This window comes from Panthera tigris, chromosome X, assembly GCF_018350195.1.
Source record: "Panthera tigris isolate Pti1 chromosome X, P.tigris_Pti1_mat1.1, whole genome shotgun sequence".
Lineage (NCBI taxonomy): Eukaryota > Metazoa > Chordata > Mammalia > Carnivora > Felidae > Panthera > Panthera tigris.
The window spans coordinates 60,935,633-60,953,296 of NC_056677.1; the positions used below are offsets into that span (position 1 = coordinate 60,935,633).

The following is a 17,664-nucleotide window of genomic DNA, read 5'->3' on the forward strand; positions in this document are numbered from 1 at the left end:
AGAGTGACAGGGAGAAAAGCCAATAGTGTTTCAGCAGGCCGTACGTCCTGTGTGGGCGGAGCAGGGACGTAGCCTGCCGAAGGGAACCTACGGAGGCCTAGGGGTGAGAAGGCTGACCCGGGTTAGGAGTTTGAAAGTGTCACGGGGAACAGTGGAGCAAGTGAGCATCGGCCCCTTCTCCCTGCTCTCCTTTATCCTTAGGGGTCGGTAGCTGTCGGCCCAGGGCCTGGTGTATGGCCATGGACTTACGGGGTTCGGACTCCGTTCCCGGTCAAAACCATCAAGTAAATTCTGTCTTTACCCCAAGCCCCGAGCCGCTGCGACCTGGCGGCCGGATCTCAGATCAAGCCGGGGGAAACAGCACTTCTGAGGCCAAGCCGACTCTCCCTACAGGGCAAGCTCATTCTAGTGAACCCGCTGAACGGGACCCTCAGGCGTGCAGCACAGCCAGCCTCAACTCAGAGAGCAAAGGTGGCATTGGCAACTGTGACGCACCAGCCGGCGAATCCCTCCTAGGGAACTACGAACTCTCCCAGCAGATCGGGACGCAGCTTAAACTGCTGCCGATGAATGATCAGATCCGGGAGCTGCAGACCATCATCCGGGACAAGTGAGCCGAGATCAGAGGGGAAAGGGAAGTGGAAGGTCTCTCGAGGCGAGGGAGGAGGGGACAGGGATTGAAGTAAAAGGGCTAAGGGTTAATGTTTTTGGCCCTCGGAAACTAGTGTGTGATTAGTACCGGGCGGGGTGTCACGTGATTCGGGCCTCCTGCTGCCTTCCCTAGTCCCAGGGTTTAACAGCGCTCTGAATAGGGAGGAATCCTTTTAAGTAGCCCCTGATTCCCTCTTTGTCACTTCTGAGCGAGTACTAATCCTTAACCATTCCTGGCTGGTAAACGCGCCAATGCTATCAGTCCAGTACTCGTCTATAACCCAGAAATGGTTGTGACCCAAGTTTATGCTCTACCACAAATCACCTCAGGCTCACAAATATAAATAAAGCAATTCAAAGGAAATTTCGTTGTGCTCAACAAGTTCTCTGACCGTTTACTGGTTTCTATCGCAAATAATGTCATTTTGTCTAAGGTCTTGGATTTTAGGTTTTGTTGGTCCCGTGGAAACTTATTCAACTCTTATCAGGATTGATTTCTGTAAAGTTACAGAACCTCAAATGTTTCCTGTATAGTTAATGGAGCAAAGGGAACCTAAAGGAATCTTTGGCGCCCCCTCCTAATCCCACAAACCAAGATAGTCAAGAAATTAATGTTAAAATGCTATCTTAAGGAGATCTCAAAACTCATGTTGTAAATGGGGTTTTTCAAGGGAAATATGTACCATGATTAACTACAGCTGGTTTCTATATTGGCCGTACTTTAAATGAGTAGCTACAGCATGTCAAAGCATTCATTTTTCAGTGGGTGCCTTGATCTTCAAAAATGGCTACTGAGTCAAGATACCATTCTCCAAATCAGACTATAGTAACTTTTTCTTCATACTGTTGTTAATAGGCTCCCAATTTGTTTCCCTGCCTTCAGTTTTTCTGCCTTCCATATACTTCCACACATTGCTGAACAATCTTAATATACAGCTTTGATTAGGTAACTGTCCTACTCAGCAGACTTCCTTGGCTTTTTAGAGCCTATCAAATAAAGTCCAGGATCCTGACCTTGACATTAAGTCCCCTGTTTATGGTTCCTAGGAACTATTCTGAAACATCCCTGATTCTTCTCTCCTCTGAAATTCTCTTTACTCCTCTGCATTTTCAGATCCTACGTACTCTTCAAAGTCAAACCCAGCATTAAAGTCCACCTCTGCCAAGAAACTTTCCTTTAATCATTCTTCCTTGCTGATCATTCCTGGCTTTTAAATGCAAGATTCACCTTCTCTTTTGTATATTGGTATTTGTGTATCAATCTTGTCTCACCTATTAGATTTTAAGTTCCTTGAGGGCAGAAATTGTGTCTTTTACATTTTTACATCTTTTACATTACTTTCTGACCATGCCTTGCAAATGGTAGATGCTCAATCACTAAAAGTTCTTTCTAGCTCTTAAAATTATATTTATGAAACTATACTATTTGACTGTTTTTAATGAATCAATATTGAACACTAGTATCATGTGATCTAATAGATGGAAGTAGTGATCTTAAAAAGTCGGAGGCATAGGTTTGATAGTTGTGGTAGGGGAAGCTGAAATAAAACTCAACAGTAGAACAAAGAAAATAGGATGATGATTCTTGTTTCTGTAGATAAGGAGTTAATGACCTCGAGTCTTGGACACCACTGCACTTGTAGATGGGCTTCAGGGTCTTGGTGAACCGTCTGAAATTATCTGGGAAATACTGTTCATTATGTGCATTTTTATTGGTTGTTTTTTAAATAATATCTTTATTGAGATATAATTTGCATACCATATAATACACCACTTAAATTGTACAACTGAGTGGTTTTTAAGTATGCTCATAGCTATGCAACCATCACCACAATCAATTGTAGAACATTTTCATTACTTCATTAAGGAAGCCTGTACATGTGAGCAGTCACTCCTCATTTCCCCTCAAGCCACCCAACAGCTAATCTAGATAGCCACTAATACACATTTTGTCTCTGTTAAGTTGCCTATTCTGAACATTTCATGTAAATGGAGTCATACAACATATGGTCTTTTGTGTGACTGGTTTCTTTCATTTAGCATAATGTTTTCAAGTTTCATCCACATTATATCAGTACACCATTCCTTTTTTGGCTGAATGTTATTCTACTGTATTGATATACTACATTTTATTTATCTGTTCCTCAGATGATGGATGTTTGGGTGGTTTCTACTCTTTGGCTATTATGAATAATGCTACTACTAACATTTGCATATGTGCCTTTTTTTATGGGCTGAGAATTCCTTAACTTTCATTAGATTTCGCAAAGGGGTCTTCATGACAATGTAAAGGGGAACCATTGCTATAGGAGTTGGAAAAGGCATGAAGATCAGAATTCATATAGGACAGTATCAATACTTGATTTTACTGCATTGCTCAGAATATCGTGGCTTGTATAGTAAACCTGAGTGTAAGTGAAATCTTTTTTCTTTTGTGAGTTTGGAAAGAGACAGCTGGATCCAAAGTGATTTTAGGCAAGATGTTTAGCATCTCTGTGCTTCAACTTTACCATTTGTAAAATGAGGATGTTGGTAATACCTCATGGAGCTCCTGGGATGCCTACAACCAGATACTATCTGAACACTTGTTATAAACTGTGAAGGGCTGTGAGCATTAAAGGCATTTCATGCCTTCGTGTTTCGATTTGTACATAGTTCTAATTGCATTCATAAGAGCTGGTTTCTTGAGCTTTCAGAAGACAGTAAAAGGAATTTTAACTCCGCATAGAACTCACATTCTTATTTTCAAAAGCAACACTGAGAGATCTTAGATCCTAGATAATTTGTATAGTATGTAGAAAGACTCACTAAAATTCTTGATAACTAATTTAGGCTGGAGACAGTGTTTTAGTTTTGTTTTTGTTAATCAAATCTGTTAACAAAAATTGGCATCCCCTCACACAAATAAGACCTGTTTCATCCCCTCTAGGGGGCCAGTTTAGGGTGCCTGTGGTAAGAGAAGCTATATTTACTTAGGTTAATTTATGGAAGTTGCCATCAGTTATCAGATCCTGTTTTCCTCAGAATTTATGCTCTTCTCTGTTTTGATGTGACATCATGTATTTGCACTATGGAGCTGTCTGATAATAAAGGTGATCGGAGTACTTGATATTCCTTTATTGGTCCTTATCCTTAGTATCTATCTATTGAAGGGATTGCTTTCTGAATTTGGCATGGAGAAGTGGAGGTTGAGCCAGCAGGACTGCATGTTGTAACTATATAAAGCAGGCAAGGTTGAGAACATTAGACTGATCTAAAGTGTCTTTACTTTTTTTTTAATGTGCAGTATTTGCAATATAATATGTTGGTTTTATTATTGAATTTCAAGTAAATGGTTTTTCTCTCTGTGAGAGTGCAGTAATCTAAACATCGAAAGAGTAGATTACTCAGTCACATATGGGTCACTGGTGAACTTGAGAAGAGAAATTAGTTCTTCATTTTCAGTTTTTGTTGTTGTTGTTGGAGTGGATTAAACCACACATCCCTCTTTCTGCCTCCTTTATATACTAAACCCAGCAAAATCTCAGCGTAATGTATTTTTCCCTTGAACATCGTTCATGACCTCATTGTTAAAGCAATGCAGTGTATAAAGGATCATTTCCCCTCCCAGTTTTGTTCTTTTGTCTCCCAAAACGTTAAAGTAAAGCTGTTTCATGAGCTGTTGAATGTTTCCTTATACTTGTCAGAAGGGCTTTGCCATGGCCTCAGCAGACAACTTGGATGAAAATTGAGCTTTCTCAGAGAATTTTATTTTAGTCTGTGAAATATCACTAAAGAAGTAGCCAAATCAGCCTTGTGACTTTATTTTTTTAGTCACCTGGAGTGGAGACAACTTCAGGATGCATGAACATCCTGTTCAGCCCTATTGTGAATGCACCCTAGTGTGATTTAGTCCTCTGACTAGGTAATGTAATGTTCTTAACCAAGGCTGTGTGTCTGAATTGCCTGGGGAATCTTTTTTTGCCCCAAATAAAAGTTTTTGGTGTCTACCCTTAGGGTGGTCTTCAATGGAACTTGAGCACCTGTAGCTTTACAAACACCACAGGTGTTGTGCCCAGTCTGGGCCACTGCCCCTGGGAGAATGGCCATTCTCCCTTGCATGGTGATTTGCCTGGCTTCTGATATGGGATATTTGTGCTAGGGATTCCACACACCAAACAGAGCCAGCCTTAGAGAGCCTGGCCTGGTGTCACCCAGAGACTGGAGGAATCTCAGGTATTTTCCCTTTAACTTATACAAAACCAAAATGCTAACCACAGAAAAAGCTATGACCTGCAAGTTGTTTAAAACATGGACATGGTTTTGGTTTTACATGTGAATTTTCTAACTGGCCTTTAGGCCAGGAGGGGAGAAGTCATCTCTTTAAACTATACATACCCCTGTTACAATATTTATTTGGCATATCCTGGTAATGGCTCACCAACTAGTTGGTAGGTACTCCAGGGATGCAGAAAGAAGATCTGGCTTGGCACAGTATCTGACACAGAAGGGATTGATATCTTGCCTGGCACAGTACCTGACACAGAAGGGAACTGATATTCAATCATTATAAAAAATAAACTTCTGAATGACTGAGGCCTGGGTTCTAAGGGAAAATGATAATTTATCTTCGTTTCTACCTGATTTTGAATGTTTACGTTAAACTCTGCTTTGAGGTGCAAGTAAATATTGACACTTTTTTTTATTTACAGTATTTTTTATGAAGTTTATTGTCAAATTGATTTCCATACAACACCCAGTGCTCATCCCAAAAGGTGCCCTCCTCGATACCCATCACCCACCCTTCCCTCCCTCCCACCCCCCATCAACCCTCAGTTTGTTCTCAGTTTTTAAGAGTCTCTTATGCTTTGGCTCTCTCCCACTCTAACCTCTTTTTTTTCCCTTCCCCTCCCCCATGGGTTTCTGTTAAGTTTCTCAGGATCCACATAAGAGTGAAACCATAAGGTATCTGTCTTTCTCTGTATAGCTTATTTCACTTAGCATAACACTCTCCAGTTCCATCCATGTTGCTACAAAGGGCCGTATTTCATTCTTTCTCATTGCCATGTAGTACTCCATTGTGTATATAAACCACAATTTTTTATCCATTCATCAGTTGATGGACATTTAGGCTCTTTCCATAATTTGGCTATTGTTGAGAGTGCTGCTATAAACATTGGGGTACAAGTGCCCCTATGCATCAGTACTCCTCTTTCCCTTGGGTAAATTCCTAGCAGTGCTATTGCTGGGTCATAGGGTAGGTCTATTTTAATTATTTGAGGAACCTCCACACTGTTTTCCAGAGTAGCTGCACCAGTCTGCATTCCCACCAACAGTGCAAGAGGGTTCCCGTTTCTCCACATCCTCTCCAGCATCTATAGTCTCTTGATTTGTTCATTTTGGCCACTCTGACTGGCGTGAGGTGATATCTGAGTGTGGTTTTGATTTGTATTCCCTGATGAGGAGCGACGTTGAGCATCTTTTCATGTGCCTGTTGGCCATCCGGATGTCTTCTTTAGAGAAGTGTCTATTCATGTTTTCTGCCCATTTCTTCACTGGGTTATTTGTTTTTTGGGTGTGGAGTTTGGTGAGCTCTTTATAAATTTTGGATACTAGCCCTTTGCCCGATATGTCATTTGCAAATATCTTTTCCCATTCCTTTGGTTGCCTTTTAGTTTTGTTGGTTGTTTCCTTTGCTGTGCAGAAGTTTTCTATCTTCATAAGGTCCCAGTAATTCATTTTTGCTTTTAATTCCCTTTCCTTTGGGGATGTGTCGAGTAAGAGATTGCTACAGCTGAGGTCAGAGAGGTCTTTTCCTGCTTTCTCCTCTAGGGTTTTGATGGTTTCCTGTGTCACATTCAGGTCCTTTATCCATTTTGAGTTTATTTTTGTGAATGGTGTGAGAAAGTGGTCTAGTTTCAACCTTCTGCATGTTGCTGTCCAATTCTCCCAGCACCATTTGTTAAAGAGACTGTCTTTTTTCCATTGGATATTCTTTCCTGCTTTGTCAAAGATTAGTTGGCCATATGTTTGTGGGTCTAATTCTGGGGTTTCTATTCTATTGCATTGGTCTATGTGTCTGTTTTTGTGCCAATACCATTCTGTGTAGATGATGACAGCTTTGTAGTAGAGGCTAAAGTCTGGGATTGTGATGCCTCCTGCTTTGGTCTTCTTCTTCAAAATTACTTTGGCTATTCGGGGCCTTTTGTGGTTCCATATGAACTTTAGGATGGCTTGTTCTAGCTTCGAGAAGAATGCTTGTGCAATTTTGATTGGGATTGCATTGAATGTATAGGTAGCTTTGGGTAGTATTGACATTTTGACAATATTTATTCTTCCAATCCATGAGCACGCAATGTTTTTCCATTTCTTTATATCTTCTTCAATTTCCTTCATAAGCTTTCTATAGTTTTGAGCATACAGATCTTTTACATCTTTGGTTAGGTTTATTCCTAGGTATTTTATGCTTCTTGGTGCAATTGTGAATGGGATCAGTTTCTTTATTTGTCTTTCTGTTGCTTCATTATTAGTGTCTAAGAATGCAAGTGATTTGTGTACATTGATTTTGTATCCTGCAACTTTGCTGAATTCATGTATCAGTTCTAGCAGACTTCTGGTGGAGTCTATCGGATTTTCCATGTATAATATCATGTCATCTGCAAAAAGTGAAAGCTTAACTTCATCTTTGCCAATTTTGATGCCTTTGATTTCCTTTTGTTGTGTGATTGCTGATGCTAGAACTTCCAACACTATGTTAAACAACAGCGGTGAGAGTGAACATCCCTGTCGTGTTCCTGATCTCAGGGAAAAAGCTCTCAGTTTTTCCCCATTGAGGATGATGTTAGCTGTGGGCTTTTCATAAATGGCTTTTATGATGTGTAAGTATATTCCTTCTATCCCGACTTTCTCAAGGGTTTTTATTAATAAAGGTTGCTGAATTTTGTCAAAGGCCTTTTCTGCATCGATTGACAGGATCATATGGTTCTTATCTTTTCTTTATTTAATGTGATGTATCACATTGTTGGATTTGCGAATGTTGAACCAGCCCTGCATCCCAGGAATGAATCCCACTTGAGCATGGTGAATAATTCTTTTTATATGCTGTTGAATTCAATTTGCTAGTATCTTATTGAGAATTTTTGCATCCATCTTCATCAGGGATATTGGCCTGTATTTCTCTTTCTTTACTGGGTCTGTCTGGTTTAGGAATCAAAGGAATTCTGGCTTCATAGAATGATTCTGGAAGTTTTCCTTCCCTTTCTATTTTTTGGAATAACTTGAGAAGGATAGGTATTATCTCTGCTTTAAACGTCTGGTAGAACTCCCCCGGGAAGCCATCTGGTCCTGGACTCTTATTTGTTGGGAGATTTTTGATAACCGATTCAATTTCTTTGCTGGTTCTGGGTCTGTTCAAGCTTTCTATTTCCTCCTGATTGAGTTTTGGAAGCGTGTGGGTGTTTACGAATTTGTCAATTTCTTCCAGGTTGTCCAATTTGTTGACATATAATTTTTCATATAAATTCCTGATAATTGCTTGTATTTCTGAGGGATTGGTTGTAATAATTTCATTTTCATTCATGATTTTATCTATTTGGGTCATCTCCCTTTTATTTTTGAGAAGCCTGGCTAGAGGTTTATCCATTTTGTTTATTTTTTCAAAAAACCAACTCTTGGTTTCGTTGATCTGCTCTACAGTTTTTTTAGATTCTATATTGTTTATTTCTGTTCTGATCTTTATTATTTCTCTTCTTCTGCTGGGTTTAGGCTGCCTTTGCTGTTCTGCTTCTATTTCCTTTAGGTGTGCTGTTAGATTTTGTATTTGGGATTTTTCTTGTTTCTTGAGATAGGCCTGGATTGCAATGTATTTTCCTCTCAGGACTGCCTTTGCTGCATCCCAAAGCGTTTGGATTGTTGTCTTTTCATTTTCATTTGTTTCCATATATTTCTTAATTTCTTCTCTAATTGCCTGGTTGACCCATTCATTCTTTAATAGGGTGTTCTTTAACCTCCATGTTTTTGGAGGTTTTCCAGACTTTTTCCTGTGGTTGATTTCAGGCTTCATAGCATTGTGGTCTGAAAGTATGCATGGTATGATTTCAAGTCTTGTAAACTTATGAAGGGCTATTTTGTGACCCAGAATGTGATCTATCTTGGAGAATGTTCCATGTGCACTCAAGAAGAAAGTATATTCTGTTGCTTTGGGATGCAGAGTTGTAAATATATCTGTCAAGTCCATCTGATCCAATGTATCATTCAGGGCCCTTGTTTCTTTATTGACCGTGTGTCTAGATGATCTATCCATTTCTGTAAGTGGAGTGTTAAAGTCCCCTGCAATTACCACATTCTCATCAATAAGGTTGCTTATGTTTTGAGTAATTGTTTTATATATTTGGGGGCTCCTGTATTCAGTGCATAGATATTTATAATTGTTAGCTCTTCCTGATGGATAGACCCTGTGATTATTATATAATGCCCTTCTTCATCTCTTGTTCCAGCCTTTAATTTAAAGTCTAGTTTGTCTGATATAAGTATGGCTACTCCAGCTTTCTTTTGACTTCCAGTGGCATGATAAATAGTTCTCCATCCCCTCACTCTCAATCTGAAGGTGTCCTCAGGTCTAAAATCAGTCTCTTGTAGACAGCAAATAGATGGGTCTTGTTTTTTTTGTCCATTCTGATACCCTATGTCTTTTGGTTGGCGCATTTAGTCCATTTACATTCAGTGTTGTTATAGAAAGATATGGATTTAGAGTCATTGTGATGTCCCTAGGTTTCATGCTTGTAGCGATGTCTCTGGTACTTCGTCTCCCAGGATCCCCCTTAGGATCTCTTGTAGGGCTGGTTTAGTGGTGACGAATTCCTTCAGTTTTTGTTTGTTTGGGAAGACCTTTATCTCTCCTTCTATTCTAAATGACAGACTTGCTGGATAAAGGATTCTCGGCTGCATATTTTTTCTGTTCATCACATTGAAGATCTCCTGCCATTCCTTTGTGGCCCGCCAAGTTTCAGTAGAGAGATCGGTCACGAGTCTTATAGGTCTCCCTTATATGTTAGAGCATTTGTATCTCTAGCTGCTTTCAGAATTTTGTCTTTATCCTTGTATTTTGCCAGTTTCACTATGATATCATGCAGAAGATCAATTCAAGTTACGTCTGAAGGGAGTTCTCTGTGCCCCTTGGATTTCAATGTCTTTTTCCTTTCCCAGATCCGGGAAGTTCTCAGCTATTATTTCTTCAAGTACCCCTTCAGCACCTTACCTCTCTCTTCTTCCTCTGGAATACCAATTATGCGTAGATTATTTCTCTTTAGTGCATCACCTAGTTCTCTAATTTTCCCCTCATACTCCTGGATTTTTTTATCTCTCTTTTTCTCAGCTTCTTCTTTTTCCATAATATTATCTTCTAGTTCACCTGTTCTCTCCTCTCTGTTTTATTTATTTAAAAAAAAATTTTTTTTAACGTTTATTTATTTTTGAGACAGAGACAGAGACAGATCATGAACAGGGGAGGTTCAGAGAGAGAGGGAGACACAGAATCTGAAACAGGCTCCAGGCTCTGAGCTGTCAGCATAGAGCCCGACGCGGGGCTCGAACTCACAGACCGTGAGATCATGACGTGAGCTGAAGTCGGACGCTTAACCGACTGAGCCACCCAGGCGCCCCTCCTCTCCATTTTAAACCCGAGCCGTAGTTGTCTCCATTTTATTTTGCAGTTCATTGATAGCATTTTTTAGCTGCTCCTGGCTGTTCCTTAGTCCCTTGATCTCTGTAGCAAGAGATTCTCTGCTGTCCTTTATACTGTTCTCAAGCCCAGTGATTAATTTTATGACTATTATTCTAAATTCAGTTTCTGTTATATTGTTTAAATCATTTTTGATCAGTTCGTTAGCTGTCGTTATTTCCTGGTCGTTTTTCTGTGGGGAATTCTTCCGTTTTCTCATTTTGGATAGTCTCTGGAGTGGTGTGGGACTGCGGGGCACTTCCCCCGTGCTGTCTTGAATAACTTGCACTGGTGGGCGGGGCCGCAGTCAGACCTGATGTCTGCCACCAGCCCACCGCTGGGGCCACCGTCAGACTGGTGTGTGCCTTCTCTCCCCCTCTCCTAGGTGCGGGATTCACTGTGGGGTGGGGTGGCCCGTCTGGGCTACTTGCACACTGCCAGGCTTGTGGTGCTGGGGATCTGGTGTATTAGCTGTGATGGATCGGCAAGGTGCACATGGGCGGGAGGGTCAGGCTCAGCTCGGTTTTCCTTCGGAGATCCGCTTTGGAAGGGGCCCTACGGCAGCGGGAGGGAGTCAGACCCTCCGGAGGGATGGATCCGCAGAAGCACAGTTTTGGGTGTTTGCGCGGTGCAAGCAAGTTCCCTGGCAGGAACTGGTTCCCTTTGGGATTTTGGCTGGGGGATGGGCGAGGGAGATGGCGCTGGCGAGTGCCTTCGTTCGCCACCAAGCTGAGCTCTGTCGTCCAGGGCTCAACAACTCTCCCTCCCGTTGTCCTCCAGCCCTCCCGTTCTCCCAGCAGAGCTGTTAGCTTATAACCTTCCAGATGTCAAGTCCCTCTTGCTGTCGGAATACACTCCATCTGGCCCCTCTGCTTTTGCAAGCCAGACTCAGGGGCTCTGCTTGTCGGGCGGGCCGCCCCTCTGCCCCGGCTCCCTCCTGCCAGTCCGTGGAGTGCGCACTGCCTCTCCGCCCTTCCTACCCTCTTCCATGGGCCTCTAGTCTGCCCTTGGCTCTGGAGACTCCATTCTGCTAGTCTTCTGGCGGTTTTCTGGGTTATTTAGGCAGGTGTAGGTGGAATCTAAGTGATCAGCAGGACGCGCGGTGAGCCCAGCCTCCTCCTACACCGCCATCTTCCCAGGATCCCCCTGACATTTAATAGTTTTTAAAGAAGGTGTTATAGAGGGTCACCTGGGTGTCTCAGTTGGTTAAGCGTCAGACTTTGGCTCCAGTCATGATCTCACAGTTCGTGAGTTCAAGCCCCAGGTCAGGCTCTTTGCTGACAGCTCAGAGCCTGGAGCCTGCTTCAGATTCTGTCTCTCCTTCTCTCTCTGCTCCTCCCCTGCTCGTGCTCTGTCTCTCTCTTTCTCTCAAAAATAAATAAGCATTAAAAGAAATGAAAGGTGCTATAGAGCTGTGGCCTTGCTGACTTGTACCTGGCAGGTAGTAAAAGCAATATATATATTTTTAACTTTTCACATCAGATTAGTTTTGCTTCAAGTATTTCACTCATTTTTTTTTGTTATGAGGCTGAGGGAAGGAGGAAGAAAATATTTACAAAACATCTGCATACCATGACAGGCTTTGGAATTATTCTTTATTTTAGTGATCACATAATAACAAAATAGCTATGGATGTAGAGTTTATGTTTTCAGAGCTTTCACTAAACCTTAACTCTAAGTAAAACATTTCTTTGGTTTAAACCTGCCAGAAAAGCTATTATCTTCGACTTACCTTTAACCTGTTGCCTAACAATCAATATCAAAAACAAAAACATAATAGAGCTGAATTTGAGTCTGTTTAGTTCTTTGTAACTTAGGTTACAAGGTAAAATACAGGACCCCCAGTTAAATTTGAATTCAGATAAACAATGAACTTTTTTTCGTATATCCTAAACATCGCATGGGATATACTTCTGAAATAAATATTTTTCCTGTATTTTTATTTGCTAAATCTGTAAACCCTATGCTAATCCTAAATTCTCCCACCCCAAATGCTGAAAATAGTCCTTGTTTTTTAAATGACACCTAAATCAGTTCTACTGGGATTTGATTTAAATTGCACTGTTTTAAGTTATGGTTCTGAAGTTTTGATTTCATAAGTTTTGAAAAGGGTATATTGTTGTATGCAATTAACCTTTTTACAAGCCACTTTATAATAGTGGCTTCTCCCTCTTCAGGACTATTTTAATGATGTTTTATTTGCCTACCAGACTCTATTTCATTGTTTGCATTGTATGTCCATACCAGTCTGATTTGCAGGGAGAGAAATATCATTAAAATACAGCTAAAAACTGACCTTTACAAAACATTCCCTTATTAGAGCAAAATATAAATAATGACTTTACTCAGGGACTTGGAATTGGGGAGATTCAGGCTGGGAAGTATCTTGAAGTATTTCATTTCTATAAGCCTCACTATTTCATCACTAAAGTGGAAGTAATAAAATTTACCTCTTAAGGTTATTTGAGGAGTAGATTAGATAGTGAGCCAAAAGTGTTTAATACTTGGCACCAAGGAAGCTCTTAATAAATTGTGACCTGTGGGAAAGAAGGGAGTAATACATGTATAATATTAGGTACCTGCTGTAACTTTCAGACCTTTTTAGAAAAGCTTTATAAGTAAATATTTGTACACTTAGTGTGTGTGAGTGTATGTGTGGTTGTTAAAATGGTTTTTGTTAAAAAAATGTGGAGGCTGTCAAGTTTATTCTGAGTAGAGAGAAGTGGCAGAGAATCATCAAATGGCAATTTCTGCTGTAGAAATTGAAGTTGTAATTGTCCCAGGGGAGGACATCTTCCAACATACTAGAGGATCCCTGTAGTAATAGTAGTAGTAGTAGTAGTAAGTCCTAGAAGGAATAGGGGAGATGATCTCTTGGGGTTCTTGAGCAAATGGCTAAGAAAGTATTCTTGAGACATCTTTGGTACAAAAAGGTTATTTTAGTAAAGCACGGGGGAAGGACTCGTGGGCAGAAAGAGCTGCACTGGGGTTGTGAGGAGTGACTGATTATATATTTTTAAGATTGTGGAGGGAAGGAAATAGAGGTAAATAAAGTAAGTTTCTAGGAAATTTGGAAGCAAGGCTTTCAGGACTTGAGGGGCTAGTTATTGTTAATATAAGGTTAGTTTTAGTCTTTAATAAAACAAAAACATTAAGGAAGTAAAGCAGCCATGAGTTGCTTGAGGAAGGTCACACTCTGCATGTTCCAGGTGTCTATCAGGGCTGCAAGCTATAAGGAGATTTGATCTACATTTCTCTTGCCTTTGTTTTCCTCATCAATCTCTACTTGAAGTCTTAATTTTTCAATATTATAAAAACTTTACTCTCTTATAGTTCTGTCTTGTGGATGATAAGTAAATAAAGTTCAGTGAGATTCAAGTTTTATCTTGGTTTGTGTTTGCTATGAGACATACATGTTTTTAAATATACATAATTGCTGAATCCTCTGTGTAAATTTTAAAGTGCTTTCCAAGTTCTTAAGTAGGGAAGAGTCAGGTTTACCAAGTACACATTAAAATGAGGATTTGACGGGCACCTGGGTGGCTCAGTTGATTAAATGACCTGACTCTTGATTTTGGCTCAGGTTGTGATCTTGTGGTCATGAGATGAAGCCCTGCATTGGGCTCCGCGCAGAGCATGGCACCTGCTTGGGATTCTCCCTCTCTCTCTCTTTGCCCCTCTCCCATTCATATTCTCTCCCCCACCCTCGCAAAAATAAACAAACATTTAAAAATATAAAATGAAGATTTGACTTCCTGTATGATTCTCATTCTTTTGTTGTTTCATTGCGAAGGTAATTTTTTTAAATGGCTGCCTTTGGCTTTTATGTCGTTGATACAGATGTATGTGTGACACGTGTTGGGGGGGTGTCAAAAAATGTATTTTCAGATCTGATTAGGTCTGCATTGTTAATCCTGTATGGGGTTTGTAAAATTTAAAAAATGCTCAGCTTGACACTAATTAGATTTCCATGTTCTGAAGCAATCCTAAAATTTGTATGGAACCACAAAAGACCCTGAATAGCCAAAGTAATTTTGAAGAAGAAGACCAAAGCAGGAGGCATCATAATCCCAGACTTTAGCCTCTACTACAAAGCTGTAATCATCAAGACAGCATGGTATTGGCACAAAAACTGACACATAGACCAATGGAATAGAATATAAACCCCAGAACTAGACCCACAAAAGTATGGCCAACTAATCTTTAACAAAGCAGGAAAGAATATCCAATGGAAAAAAGTATGGCCAACTAATCTTTGACAAAGCAGGAAAGAATATCCAATGGAAAAAAGACAGTCTCTTTAACAAATGGTGCTGGGAGAACTGGACAGCAACATGCAGAAGAATGAAACTAGACCACTTTCTTATACCGTTCATGAAAACAAACTCAAAATGGATAAAGAACCTGAATGTGAGACAGGAATCCATCAAAACCCTAGAGGAGAAAGCAGGAAAAAACCTCTCTGACCTCAGCCGCAGCAATTTCTTACTTGACACATCCCTTAAGGCAAGGGAATTAAGAGCAAAAATGAACTATTGGGTTCTCATGAAGATAAAAAGCTTCTGCACTGGTGCAGCCTCTCTGGAAAACAGTGTGGAAGTTCCTCAAAAAATTAAAACTAGATCTACCCTATGACCCAGCAATAGCACTGCTAGGAATTTACCCAAGGGATACAGGAGTGCTGATGCATAGGGGCACTTGTACCCCAATGTTTATAGCAGCACTTTCAACAATAGCCAAATTATGGAAAGAGCCTAAATATCCATCAACTGATGAATGGATAAAGAACTTGTGGTTTATATACACAATGGAATACTACGTGGCAATGAGAAAGAATGAAATATGGCCTTTTGTAGCAATGTGGATAGAACTGGAAAGTGTGATGCTAAGTGAAATAAGTCATACAGAGAAAGACAGATACCATATGTTTTCACTGTTATGTGGATCCTGAGAAACGTAACAGAAGACCATGGGGGAGGGGAAGGGAAAAAAAAGAGGTTAGAGAGGGAGGGAGTCAAAACATAAGAGACACTTAAAAACTGAGAACAAACTGAGGGTTGATGGGGGGTGGGAGGGATAGGTGGGTGGGTGGTAGGTATTGAGGAGGGCACCTGTTGGGATGAGCACTGGGTGTTGTATGGAAACCAATTTGACAATAAATTTCATATTAAAAAAAAAGATTTCCATATTCTGAATTAAGAGTATCTGGATATCACTATTTAAATATTTGATATTTGATCATTTGGCTCTATTTTAGAATATTCCAGGAATGTGTGTCAGTGTTTATTGCTGTGTGATAATTTTGCATTAGATTTTATTTGGGACTGTTGTTAGATGGAACATGATTAGATAGAAGATAGAGCTTGGGTGGCTCAGTTGGTTAAACACCTGACTTTGACTTACGTCATTATCTCATAGTTTTTGAGTTTGAACTCCACATTGGGCTCTCTGCTGTCAGCACAGAGCCTGCTTCAGATCCTCTATCTCCCTCTCTCTTTGCCCCTCCCCTGCTCACTTCCTCTCTCTTTCAAAAATAAACATTAAAAAAGAAGGCGATTAAAATGTCTTTCAAAAATTTGTTTCTAGTAAGAGAGACTTTTTTTAAAGAATGATTTTGAGGGGTGTCTGGGTGGGTCAGTCAGTTAAGTGTCCGACTCTTGGTTTTGCTCAGGTCATGATCTTGTGGTTTTGGGAATTCAAGCCTGGCATTGGGCTCTGTGCTGGCAGCGTGGAGCCTGCTTGGGATTCTCTGTCTCCCTCTCACTCTGCCCCTCTTCCACTCATACTGTCTCTGTCTCTCTCAAAATAAGTAAATAAACTTAAAAAATTAAAAAAATGATTTTGATACAAGTGAATAGAATTATAATTTGAAACAAAGTGTATAGAGTGAAGAAGACCTGGGTTTACATTAAAACTCCTTTATTAACAAACACTTTAGTGCAGCATTGGACATAAAGTAGGGGCTCAGATTATGTCTAACTTGCTGTACAACAAGTATATATCTGTTTTATGAAACTCTAATGTTAACAGTGTTAGGGACTTAGATGTGAATATTGAAGACTACTGTGGTTTTTAAAAAATGCAATCAACTTACTGTATTCTAGCCAAAGTTTAATTTCTAAATTGATTTAAAGTACACAGTATGGGTCTTGAACAGTATGGGTCTAAAACAGCAGGAAATATGTTAGTAATTACTGTTTGTAGTGAGATGACTTACGGCAGTGAATGCTTTAATTGGGAGTCAAATAGCTATCAAGAGATGACAGTTCTCCTAGCGTGTACTTTTTGGAATGTAGAGAAGGAGATTATTACAGAAAATTTATCAGTTGAAGCTGATATTTGGGGGGAGAGTATGAAAGATGTTAAAATGTCTGATTTTAGAGTAAAATACGTAAAACCTTGGATGGTGAGTAACTTGTTCTGTGAGTGTTCCACAAGATGAGCAAACATTTCTCATAAATTTTAACTTGATAAACAAGTGATGTCTTGCAACACAAGTAGTATGTGATGCCAAGTGTCACATGATCACAACTGAGCCAATGGTTCTTGAAATTCAGTTTGATATACAACTGCTTTGGATTACAGAATGTTTCTGGAATGAATTATGCTTGCAAACCAAGGTTTTACTGTAATGGATTTGGGTGACTCTGATAACTTAACCAAATATAACTTTTCTATGTAATAAATTTCTGTGTAACTGTTCAGAAATTAAAAACAAATATTTCAGATGTGTTCCCAAGATATATTACTTAATACTTCTTTTAAGGCAAACCAGATTTTTCTTCCCTATTGAAAAACTGTGTTCTGGCTGCCTAGATTGTATGTTTGTATATGTCTAGTAAACAGAAAGTAGTCTTCAGTTATTTTTTTGTAGTTCACTAACTTTTACTTCCTTGACGAGCATATTGTGAAGATTGATTCCAGAAATCAAAGATGCTACCGTAATAGTGTGGTTTTATTTGAAAACCACAGTACATGAAATAGTCTGTTTTATTTATTTATTTAATTTATTTTTTAAATTTGAGTATTGTTGACACACAATGTTACATTAATTTCAGGTGTACAACATAGTGATTCCACAAGTTTATATGTTATGCCATGTTCACCACAAGTGTAGCTACCATCTGTCACCATACAGTGCCATTACAGTATCATGGACTATATTTCTTATGCTGTGCCTTCTATTTGCAGGACTCATTCATTCCATAACAGAAAGCTTGTATCTCCCACTTGTCTTCACACATTTTGCCCATATCCCTATCCCCCTCCCCTCTGGCAACTATCAGTTTGTTCTTTAAATACAGCCTGTTTTAAAT

General features: G+C 39.8%; 1 protein-coding gene across 7 annotated transcripts in view; it reads left to right on the forward strand.

Moving 5' to 3' along the window:
• Nucleotides 1-87: 87 nt before the first annotated feature.
• UPRT (uracil phosphoribosyltransferase homolog) overlaps nt 88-17,664 on the forward strand; it is a 99,936-nt gene continuing 82,359 nt past the window's right edge. For 6 of the 7 annotated variants that reach the window (XM_042974074.1, XM_042974076.1, XM_042974078.1 and 3 more), the window contains exon 1: nt 88-610. In XM_042974074.1, coding sequence (XP_042830008.1) covers nt 234-610 — 377 coding nt within the window. In that variant the 5' untranslated portion in view covers nt 88-233. The remainder of the gene's footprint in view (nt 611-17,664) is intronic. The other variant, XM_042974079.1, reaches the window with a different exon arrangement.